The sequence below is a fragment of the Ricinus communis genome, chromosome 5 (assembly GCF_019578655.1).
Source record: "Ricinus communis isolate WT05 ecotype wild-type chromosome 5, ASM1957865v1, whole genome shotgun sequence".
In the NCBI taxonomy this organism is placed as follows: domain Eukaryota; kingdom Viridiplantae; phylum Streptophyta; class Magnoliopsida; order Malpighiales; family Euphorbiaceae; genus Ricinus; species Ricinus communis.
In genome coordinates, this window is record NC_063260.1 from 15,778,232 (window position 1) to 15,790,124 (window position 11,893).

Sequence of the window (11,893 nt, forward strand, 5' to 3'; positions counted from 1 at the left end):
GAAAACCACGAATAGTACTGTGTAGCCGGTCGGCTCTAAAGAGCAAAAGTTTAAAAAAGCTTACAATTTAGTCCTTGAATTTGCGAAAATCATCATTTTGACTCTCAAACTTTACTTTTCTTGACAATTAAACTCAAATTGATTTTTAAAAAGATAATTTTGATTAGATTAAACTCAATCTGACCTCGGACTCGCCCGTCCTCCATCTCTTGAGATTGGAGAAAGGCAGTAACTTTTATTATAGGGTTTTCCGTAATTTTCTCGATATCTAGATCTAGAAAATGTGTGCTGACAATAGAAAACGAAAAATCAATTACAAATATATGAAACTAAATAGAAAACACAAAAGAATATAGAGTTAAGTGAAAATCTTAAACATATCATGCAGACCCTAGAAAATAAAGATAAATAGTAAATGAGAACGATAAAATTTCAGATTTTGATCATGGAATCCTAAAAATAATTTTAAGTAAAAATGATGAGATTACTAATTTTAGCATGCAATTCTAATCATTTGACTAATCATAACTAAAAGCTAAGAACAGAGATAGTAGTAGATCCAAAATCCTACACGTTCTTATTATCATATATAATTTTTAGCATGTTCATAATATCATATTTAATTCCCAGCAGTTTATAAGCATGTTAATTCACAAGAAATCTTATTCTCATCATCTAAAACATATAGAAATCAATAAACTAAGAAAACTAATCATGTTTCTAATACCTAAAAGTAAAAGAATCAATTTGTAAAGATGGGAATGCTAATGGTGTTGAATTTGAAGAACCCTCAAGTTGTCACAGTTGGATGTTGATATTTGAGTCATCATTGAATATTGGTTAAGAATCCAGTTCTGCTTTGAGATTTTAACAAATTTCTATTGTTCTAAATGGATTTTCTAATTTAGAATTCTTTCTTAACGGCTAATTCCTGTATATATCAATATATCTCTGTAGCTCAAGAACACCTTAAGGAATGTAGCTAACCCTAGATCTAGGTTGTATCAATTTATTTATAGCAGTAAGGTTCCACAAACCTTACAAGAACAAATAAATATTTAATTATTTGAAAAATAAACTGTATTATCCGTTCGCTTTATCAAATTATCAAATAAAAATAGAATAAATATGTTATATTTAAATAATTATCATTAAAAATATTTAAAAATTCTAATAATTATCATAAATACTTTCTAATTTTTTTTTTAATTTCGAAAAACAGCAAATCGACATTATGGAGAGCCAATCGGCTCTACGCTCAGCCGATTGGTCTTTAGGGGGCCAAAATTTTAAAAATTTTGACGATTTAGTTCTAAACTTATAAAAAATTAAAATTTCACCCCTCAAACTTTATTTTTCTATCAATTAAGTCCAAATTAATTATAAAAAAGTAATTTTAAATTCAATTATTCTTAATTTTTACTCAGATTCGCCCTTTTTTAATTTTTTGAGATCCGAGAAAGACAATAAATTTCATCATCGAATTTTTATAATTTTTTTAAATCTAAATTTAAAAAATGAGTACCGATATTAGAATAATTATTATATTTATATTTGATATACAAATTAATAGGAATAGGGAATATTTAATATATATACTTTATTAATTATTTATTTTATATTAAAAATTATAATAATTTAATAAAAATAATAAAAATAATTATTATATAGAATATAATAAATTTAATTATAAAATATGAATATAAAATTAATTAATAAATACAATATATGTAATTTATTAATAAAAATATTTAATTAATTTCCACTCAATATATAACTAGTTATTTATTAAATACAGTCGGAGTGAAACAGAAACGGAGATCATCAGCCTTTCCGGAAAACTAAAATCAATCATATAATTGCCACTATCCGAGATCATCTGCATCAACAATGTCAAACGTCTCCGTAGCAGCAGAATGGCAACTCTTAACAACAACGTTTTATCGAAAACAAGAAATATACCAAATGCAATGGAAGAACATCGACTTTACACGTTATATAGTAGCCTGCGCTCCATTCGGCGGTCCAATCGCTATCATCCGAGACGATTCAAAAATTGTCCAACTCTACTCCGAATCAGCCCTCCGAAAACTACGAATCTTCAACTCCGCCGGAATCTTAATCTCCGAAACCGTCTGGAAACACCCCGGCGGACGCCTGATCGGCATGTCATGGACCGGAGACCAAACCCTGATCTGCATAGTCCAAGACGGTACGATTTACCGTTACAATATTCACGCGGAGATTATAGAACCTAATTATTCAATGGGAAAAGAATGCTTTGAGCAAAACGTGGTGGAGTGCGTATTTTGGGGGAATGGTGTTGTGTGTTTGACTCAGGCTGGGAAATTATTCTGTGTGGCGGATTTTAAGGATGTGAAGCCTGTTAAGATGGCGGATTTAGGGCTTGAGTTTGAGGAGAAGCCGCATTGTATGGCTGTGATTGAACCGCAGTTTACGGTGTCCGGAAATGTGGAGGTGATTTTAGGCGTGGGAGAAGGGCTTGTGAATGTTGATGAGGATGAGGTCAGGCATGTGCAAGTGAATGTTAGCAGTGGTCTTTCTGAGGAGGCATTGCTGGGGCCAGTGTCTAAAATTGCTGTGTCTCATAATGGAAAGATTTTGGCTTGTTTTAGACATGATGGCAGTCTTGCGTTGTTGAGTACAGATTTTGATTTGTTATATCTGTACCAATGTGAGGTAATCTTGGTATAATTAGTTATTTTCTGTAGTTCAATATTCGATGGTGGAGTTTTGTTATCTACTTTTGGTGCCCTACTCAAATTGGTGTATTCTTTTTGCTGTTGTGTCTAGTAGCAACAAGGTCTGAATTTGGGATAATGTTACTTTAGTAATGGATTCCTCTGTCATAGAGAGCTTGGAATACTCTTTAACTGCTATCAACAATATATCAGACCTGCTGCATTGTGCAAGCTTTGCATGATTATACTCTGCTGTTTTTTCTTTTTAAAAATATTGTCTTGAGAAGTCATATAAGTTTTTCCCCTTTACTAAATGCAGTCGGCCCTTCCTCCTGAGCAAATGGCCTGGTGTGGATTGGATACTGTACTGCTCTATTGGGATGATATGCTTTTGATGGTTGGTCCTTCTCATGGTTGCATCTCCTACATTTATGATGAACCTTTGATTCTTATTCCTGAGTGCGATGGAGTGAGAATTTTATCCAACACAAGTATGGAGTTTCTACAACGGGTACCTGATTCTACTGAATCTATCTTTAACATAGGAAGTACATCACCTGCATCATTACTATTTGATGCATTGGATCATTTTGACAGGCGAAGTGCTAAGGTATGCCACTACTTATTTTGCAAACTTACTCTATAACATCTTGTTTTAATTCTGCACAATTTATTTATAGGAAGCCATCGGTTTTGTACTTCCTTAAATAATTTACTTATTTCAATGTCTTAACAATTTACCTGTCTGGTCTATTTACAATGTGCTATTTGTTGCTCTCTTGTTACATCATGATCTCACAATGTGTTTAGGCAAGTCATTTGAATTATGAATTAGTGTAATTTCTCTTGAGGAAATTCATGTTGTCTTTTGTCTACCAGGCAGATGAAAATCTGAGATTGATTCGTGCGTCCTTGCTTGAGGCTGTTGAAGCATGTGTAGATGCTGCTGGTCATGAATTTGATGTTTCCCGTCAAAGGACACTACTAAGAGCTGCAAGCTATGGCCAAGCCTTTTGTAGGTGACTTTGGTTTGTTCTGCAGTTGACATCATCAGATTTTGTCAGTTACCATATGTTGAAACATTTATTGCCTGATGAGATATCTTTAATGTGATGTGAAATCAATTTACTGCTAAGTTCCCTTATGCAATTCCTTAAAAGCAAATCTTGATGGGCTGAAATTCTGGATGGAGATTAGATGCATTTCTGTTCCTTATAACAGGCGTTTGCTTATTGTAAATGAATTAAGCTGTTAATATGGTGAAATCTGTGTATTGCTTCAATGAAATGATTGCATGTAATCACTTAAATAAATTTGATTAGTGGTCTGGGTTTTCGTATGCTTGTCAGATGCACCTGCATTAAAAATTGTTTTCTAGTTTGGTTTTTGCGGCAATTCGAATATGAAGTAGGTTTGGGGAAATTTGAATGTAGTGATTTATGGGCAGTATTTGCATGCTTCAAGTACTTCTATGCACACATGGTATAAGATTTGTTTCATTTATTGCTACAAATGTAAGTCATGTATATTTCTTTACAAGGAGATCACATTATTGGTTTATCGTGTATTTCTTCCTTTTTGTTCTCAACTAGGAAAAGATCTCGAGGTTCTAAAATTGATTCTTCTGATATTGTTACTTGAGAGCTGAGACCAACGTGTGGGAAGTACCATGTCCATTAGTTTTACTTTAATGTATAGTTGATAACTTGCATGCATGCTTCATTAATTTGTGGGTTATATGACCTTCAAAAAGATTCTTGTTTCTTTTTCTTCTTTTTCTCCTGATTTTCCTTTTCTTGGTATTGATATCCAGTTGGCTTTGGCAGCAATTTTCAACGTGATCGTATTCAAGAGATGTGCAAAACTTTAAGGGTCTTAAACGCTGTACGCGACTCTAAGATTGGTATCCCTCTAAGTATTCAGCAGTATAAGGTTTCAAACACTTCGTGATTTAAGTTCTAAATTTGATGCTTATCATTTCTTGAAAATTTGTGCTGAATAAACTTTGTGAATTCAGTCCCTTACAGCATCTGTTCTGATCAGTCGTCTGATTAATGCTCACCAACACCTTTTGGCATTAAGAATATCAGAGTACCTTGGAATGAATCAGGTAAGTCCTGAACCATACATCACCATTCTTTGCACGGTCATGTTTTGTTGGCATTTTTCAATAGTTGTGTTCTATGTTCGAACCAAACATCTTAAGTTGAACTTTGACTTGATTTCATTAAGAAAATATTTAATGTATATGCAATTGGGGCTTTAAAGAAGTATTGAACAGCTACTGGCTTTCCTGCGAGCATCAATATATTATGTATAGAATATTTTGTAGCTTAGTGAATAGAGAGCCTCAGTTTACCTGCTTCCAGTTGTTTAGATGGTCATGATGCAACGGGTTTGCCATGTAAAATATAGAGTATATGTTTAAACACATAGAAGTTTGCAAGATTCATTGGGGAAGGAGAACTTTTAACACTGGAGAAAATGTGGGTACTGGCTATATATAATTTTGTTACATATTTATGGTAAGTATGATCATAATACATAAGTCATTAAAGTGGTAAATGGGTACAGGTGGAAGTTCCTATGCCATGATGGTTAAGCATTTGGGATGGTGACTTGAAACGTTGTGTAATGTATTATGAACTTAGGCAGCTTAAGGTTACAAATTTTAGTATTAACCATCTCAAATTCATCTAAGGAACAAAAGATACTCATTTAGTAATATCCAAGACATAAAAATGTCTGATTGGTCCATTTATCTTCAACTTTTAAATAATTAGCACAATGTCAAGAAATCAGCATCCTAAGCTCCAATTGACTATTCTACATCAGCTATTGTTGATTTGGATTATGAGGTTCCTTAAATTTAGATTTCTTTTTCTTTGTTGGTTATTTGATATTTGATATGTTTATCAGATGGAGGTGTGAATTAATTAATATTCTTGAGTTCCTTGTCTTATTTCCTAGTTGTGTGCATGGAAAAGATAGTTTGCTTGTTCTGACAGTGCAGAAATTTTATATCAATTATATAGAGGTTGGATGCTTGTTGCTTCCAATTGATTGTACATGTAATCTAGGTACTAGTGCTTTGACGTAAGACTTTGTAGTTTGATAATATCATATAGTGAACTGGTTAACCTTGATATTAGATGTTGTCTAGTTGGAGCATAAAATCATTTACATGTGGATTCACTTTCCCTTGATTACCTTGCTTAGGAGGTAGTAATAATGCATTGGGCATGTTCAAAGATAGCAGCTTCGCTAGCAATTCCCGATGCAACTCTTCTTGAAATCTTGCTTGATAAGGTTTGTTCTTCCTTTGATAGTTATTTTTGGTTAAACCTAGAGAACTTAGAAGTTGACTTGTTTTCCTTACCCCATGTAAATGCAACTTATTATACAATTGTTTGCAGCTGAAACTATCCAAGGGTATATCTTATGCAGCAGTTGCTGCCCATGCTGATAAGAGTGGTCGCCGAAAATTAGCTGCTATGCTTGTTGACTATGAACCACGCTCCTCCAAACAGGTTTTTTGATTAGTTTATTTTATTGATGTTTCTTGTATCATCGGTTAGAAAGAGAAAAGTGGCATGATATAATGGGCAGAAATGCTTATCATATATATATAGGCACACACTTAACTTACATATTGATTGGGATTCTCTCACATCAGGTTCCTCTCTTGTTAAGCATTGGAGAAGAAGATACAGCTCTGATGAAGGCCATTGAAAGTGGTGATACTGACCTTGTTTACCTTGTTCTGTTTCATATATGGCAAAAGGTTTGCTTTCAATAATTCATTTACAGGTCTTTGTCTTGTGTATGTTAATTAGGCCATTTTGGGAATAAGAAAAATGTTCTTATTGATTAATTACTTGTTTTAATTGTTAATTTTACTTGATGCAGAGGCCGGCCTTAGAATTCTTTGGAACAATACAAGCCAGACCCTTAGCACATGATTTGTTTGTAACCTACGCATGGTAGGTGTAACTTTAAAGTGTATTATTCTTTTATCCAGCATTTTACTTTTGACGTACATTATGCTTCATGCTGTGCTCCATTACCGGTAGGATAATATTAAAATGTAATAAGTTCTAGCAGTCCTTTTGAGGCATCTAGGTTTTTTGTAGCTTACCTGCAGATCCAATGTATATCTTAACCAATAAGTTTTTCACTTGGAGCAGAGATGTGACTGGGTTAGGGAGGGATATCTTAAGCTTCTTCCATATAAGAGATTACAGAATAGGAGAACCTTCAAGTCATAAAAAGTAAAAGATAGAGGGCCAAAATTGTTGGTGGGGAGAGAGATGCAGAGGAATATAGAGAGAGATTGTAAAGTCTCAAAAAATTGTGAGACAGGACAATGAAGATTAAACAGTGAGAATGACATTGACATCGATGATAGTGTTGTTAATAAATAGAAGATCTTAATGCAAAGGTGTTTAGTATAGTTCCAGAGTAGAAGTATGGCCTTATATTTATTTTATTTTAAATTTTTTCCGTGATGATTGTGAGTTATTCATATGTTATTTACTAAACCACTGAGGCGGCTTAGTCCAAATAGGATTTGTTTATTGAACAACTATGTCTATGCAATGCCTCAGTTCTGCAAATGAGCATATTATGAAATAATAAACATGTCTTGTTGGTGCACTTTATGCTTTGTCTCACTGCATCTTTGTGCCTTTTAGCATAGTTGTATGCAAGGGGCTGCCATTTGATGCATGATAGGTTCATAGGCTTCTTCTGCAGCTCCCTGCACGCATGGATGGACCATTTTTTCCCTTGTATTATGGCAAGCATGGAAGCTTTTTGTTAACGATTTTTATTATGTATTGTTGCATGATGAGTTTTATTTTTCTTATCCTACTCTTTTTGGTTATTTCTCTAGTTGGAACTGCAATCATAAATTTTGGAATACTTATTGATTGTATTTTACCCGTTGGTGTGATTGTCTCAGGTGTTATAAACATGAATTCTTGAAGGACTTTTTCCTATCAACTGGACAGCTTCAAGTAGGTTTAAAATGCTCAATAGTGGTCAACATTTTGGGTTCTCTGGGGGTGTTGATGTCCCTTAGGAGAGTAAGAATATATAGGTTTTATCTAATCGGTTTTAGGTTTTCGCTGGGTAAGCTGCTGAAAGCAATGCCTTAAAAATTTCATTTGTTTTAGCAGGGTAATTTGTTCTAAATTTTCCATACTATGAGCCTTTTATCAATGTAATAATACCTGCTATGTTATAAAGGACAAAAACTGTTTAAGCATTTATCACACGGCCCTTAAATTTTGAGACACAATCCAGGTTGATAGAATATGAAACCCTAATGTAATAGTTTTCAATTGTTATTGCAAAATTGTCCTGTAACTCCACATGTATTGCAGACATGTTCTACATATATATATGCGCGTTTTTGTTTGTGTGAGATATGGGAAGGTTGTAGATAAATTGATTAATATTTGAAAGATCTAGTTGAAAGTAGTATCAACACAAAAGACTTCTCCTATTTTTAATATGTGATACAAAGCAGAATAGGGTGGGTCTGTCTAATCTATGTATTCTAGAATTGTGATTTGGGTTGACAAGACTTAATAATACATGAATTATCAAATTAATTTAGTTACTTCAAAGCTTCATTGAATATCTTATGAATTTTAACTTAATTTCTCTATTTCTCTTGCCCTTTTGCTTTATTCTGGAAATCATTTGCTCCTATAGGATGTCGCTTTTCTTTTATGGAAAGAATCATGGGAACTAGGGAAAAATCCAATGGCAAGTAAAGGATCTCCACTTCACGGTCCACGCATAAAGCTCATTGAAAAGGCCCAAAACCTTTTCTTGGAGACCAAGGAACATGCTTTTGAGTCTAAAGCTGCGGAAGAGCATGCAAAACTGTTGAGGTAGTATTTGCCAACAATGTTTGGTTATCATCACTAAATCAGCGGTCATGATTAACATTGTCTGTTTTGTAAAATTTCAAGAACACTGCATCTTCCAATTATTTATTCATTTCCTGAATCAGTTATCTGGAGAAGTAATAAAAGAATATGAAAAATTTCATCAAGTAGTGTATAGCTATCGGTTCTAATAAGTAAACTGTATGAGAATGTTACCTTAACTCACATGTCGCTTTGGAATGTCCGATGGACTGGATAAATATACTTTCTTAATGGATGTGCTTATTATTAACAGATAATTTTAAAATGTCAACACTATCTTGCAAAGAAATATTAATGGTTTGCTTTTATGAGCTGAAAGTATGTAAGAAAAGAGTTTCTTTTTGCTGTTATTATTATGTTTAAAAGCTTTGGTCAGTGCAACAACCAATGCCATTTGTTTTAAATGCAAAATGTGTCCTTCCATACACACTTTGTGGTGTAAAATAGCACAACTATGAATTTATTCCCCTATAAATTGAATGGTTTTGGACTGATTTTTGACTGATACAAATTGATGGGGGTAATTTGAAGACATTCTTTTCTTATAATTTTTTCAGATTGCATGTTCTTAGTGTAAATTTTATTAAAATATTATGTAGTATTGCTTTCATTTGTTCTGGTGTGTTCTGTAGCTTGTCATGTTTGACCTCCTTTCTCTGTTCTTTTACCCTTCTGCAACTTGCTTGTCTTTTTTCCTCCAATAAGTGCACTTAATACCTGCACTGCTGATAACTTGCTATTCATCCAGAATTCAACACGAGTTAGAAGTCTCTACAAAGCAGGCCATATTTGTTGATTCAAGTATCAGTGATACTATTAGGACATGCATTGTGCTAGGAAATCATCGAGCTGCAATAAAAGTGAAAACAGAGTTTAAGGTGTGTGAAGCTCTCTAATGTTGCCTTCCAGGAGATAAAGAGCAGAGAGTGATATTTTTCTATTAACTTCATCCTTCTGTTATGATCTTTATCCTCATCTTGTTTATGCTAACTTCCTACAGGTTTCTGAGAAAAGATGGTATTGGCTTAAAGTTTTTGCTTTGGCAACAATCAGAGATTGGGATGCCCTGGAAAAGTTTTCTAAGGAGAAGAGACCACCAATTGGTAAGATCCCTTGTGTAATTTTTAAGTGGCATGATAGAAACCAAACTCAGCTATCAATCTTTTTGCTTGCATATTTTCTTCTTTATTACTATTATTCTTTTGTGTTGCATGAAATGCTTGATTGGTAAGATTCACCATCACTGAACCTTGGAAATAAAATTCCACTAGTCTTTGAATTCATCGTTGAACTTTATTGTGCACAATATAGTCATTGTTGTGAAAATTGCTAAGAGACTCTAGTGAACACTTTCACCTGAAAGCAATGTGGCAGGCATGTGAGTGCTCCCATTTCAGGTTAGGTTATTGATTGAAGTTGATTTTTAAGTGATATTGCTTGCTAACCTCTTTGCAATATTTCTGTGATGACTGTACTGTAAGCAAGATTGAAATTAATTATTAAATTAGAAAAATTTGAAGTGTTAACGACCATGGGAAAATTATTCCCAGTGTTAGTAAGCAATTTAATGTGTTAGTTAGTTGGATGCTTCAAACAGATAAATGAATGTTTTTTCTTTTTCTTTTTCTTTTTTCGTTTCACAAACCAAATTTGCAAACAGCACATAAGAACAACCTTGAGGGACCTAAATTTAAACCTCCCATTGGTGAAATTAAAAGCAGAAAAGTAGAGGAAACTGAAATCAAGATTTATATATATTCTTAATCATCTGGCTTTCAAAAACATGTTCCTTCCTTTATAGGTTTGTTTGTTTCTTCTAACAATGATTCAGTTGAACCCACTAAGGAAATAAACCCCAATTAAACATTTTTATTTGGAAAATGGATGATAGTGGCCATACTTAACAAATGTATAAATAGTTGGGAAAGCCAACTTAAATGCCTGCTGCATTGAAACTCCTCATATATTTGACTGCGGATGTTCCTTTGCTGCGGCTGGCTAATCAATCTAGAGAGAATAGCTGAACAAAAGATGGTTAACTAGTTGAGTGGATAGATTGGTTGTGGAGTTGACTGAAGAGCTTAAAAATCAGCAGCAGCAAGTATAGCCTCAGCAAAGCACAAACAAAAATTACTCCAAAGACCTAGGGTTTTTGGTCATTTCTGTGGTAAAATTTTCAATGTTTTGAGAAAATGGCAGGTTAAAAAATTTTTTGGAACCAAGGAATTTAACTGGAAGTAATGCCAAATTGGTTGCAACATCCAAATTCTCTCATTCAAATTGAGATACCATATGAAAATCCAGATTTCGGGATAGTCAGGTTGTTTGAAGTCTTGAATAGCCCCAAGTGTTTTTTCACTGTTAGAAAGCATGTATTCCTATTATATTATGAGAATCATATTTTCATATCTTTATTTTGGCATCAAATAGGTTACAGACCATTTGTGGAGGCATGCATTGATGCTGATGAGAAAGGTGAAGCTCTGAAATATATTCCAAAACTTGCTGATCCTAGAGAGAGGGCTGAGGTAATCAAGACTATTTTTTCCTTGGTCTTCCCTGTGCTTGTCAGCTTGTGGCATTTTTAGTATATATATATATATATATATATATCTGCACCCTAGTGCAACTTAAAGAACATGTCTGATATTCGCAGGCTTATGCTCGGGTTGGCATGGCCAAGGAAGCTGCTGATGCTGCTTCTCAGGCAAAAGATGGTGAATTGCTTGGTCGATTGAAATTGAGTTTTGCACAGAACACAGCAGCGTCCTCAATTTTTGATACTCTCCGAGATCGGTTGTCCTTCCAAGGTGTTTGATAGTCATGTATATAGATTAATTTATTTATTTATCTCTTTCGAATTTCCTGTTGAGCTTGCTGTGTGCATATGTAATGCGAGTAATCTCAGGTTGATGTAAAAGGATAGTTTGTCTTTGCAGGCATCTTGTTTTTGTAGTTGATACCTTTAGCATCGATAAAAGATTTGCTTGAGATGCGTTTATATATTTTTTCAATAGCTCTTGTTATCATTCTTGGATACCTTTCCCTGAACACTTGCTCCTAGGGCATCTTTTAGTTTCTGATAGAAAAGGTTATATCCGCTGACAATCTAAATGGGAAAGGCTTATTTAATAGCAATAAATCTAAATGCGGTCACATACATGTTAATTGGAAAAAAGGGAATTTCATCATTTATTTATTTTTTGTTGAAAAATAATTATAAAAATCTCTTTTTATTTTTTTAAAAAT

General features: G+C 33.6%; 1 protein-coding gene across 3 annotated transcripts; it reads left to right on the top strand.

The window, feature by feature from the left end:
- The first annotated feature begins 1,774 nt into the window (after positions 1-1,774).
- On the top strand, positions 1,775-11,658 carry LOC8263086 (protein VACUOLELESS1). Of its 3 annotated transcripts, none has more exons than XM_002526601.4 (15): positions 1,776-2,700; positions 3,022-3,312; positions 3,582-3,721; positions 4,529-4,634; positions 4,720-4,812; positions 5,922-6,011; positions 6,119-6,232; positions 6,379-6,486; positions 6,612-6,685; positions 7,666-7,720; positions 8,424-8,605; positions 9,393-9,522; positions 9,645-9,747; positions 11,075-11,172; positions 11,301-11,658. In XM_002526601.4, the coding sequence occupies exons 1-15, from the start codon at positions 1,891-1,893 to the stop codon at positions 11,460-11,462; spliced, it is 2,556 nt and encodes an 851-aa protein (XP_002526647.2). In that variant the 5' UTR covers positions 1,776-1,890; the 3' UTR covers positions 11,463-11,658. The 3 variants fall into 3 exon arrangements, 2 of the variants coding, with proteins under 2 accessions (XP_002526647.2, XP_015579335.2); XM_015723849.3 differs by having other exon boundaries at positions 3,582-3,717; positions 4,516-4,634; XR_007215917.1 differs by lacking the exons at positions 9,645-9,747; positions 11,075-11,172; positions 11,301-11,658 and having other exon boundaries at positions 1,775-2,700; positions 3,582-3,717; positions 4,516-4,634; positions 7,666-7,835; positions 9,393-9,506.
- The last annotated feature ends 235 nt before the right edge of the window (positions 11,659-11,893 follow it).

What these genes read in the sequence shown, in the direction of transcription:
- LOC8263086 (XM_015723849.3), top strand. Translation starts at nt 1,891, where the DNA reads ATGTCAAACGTCTCCGTAGCAGCAGAATGGCAACTCTTAACAACAACG. An exon ending in AACCACGCTCCTCCAAACAG is followed by an intron (nt 6,233 to 6,378) that starts GTTTTTTGATTA and finishes CTCTCACATCAG; the next exon opens with GTTCCTCTCTTGTTAAGCAT. An exon ending in TATCAACTGGACAGCTTCAA is followed by an intron (nt 7,721 to 8,423) that starts GTAGGTTTAAAA and finishes TTGCTCCTATAG; the next exon opens with GATGTCGCTTTTCTTTTATG.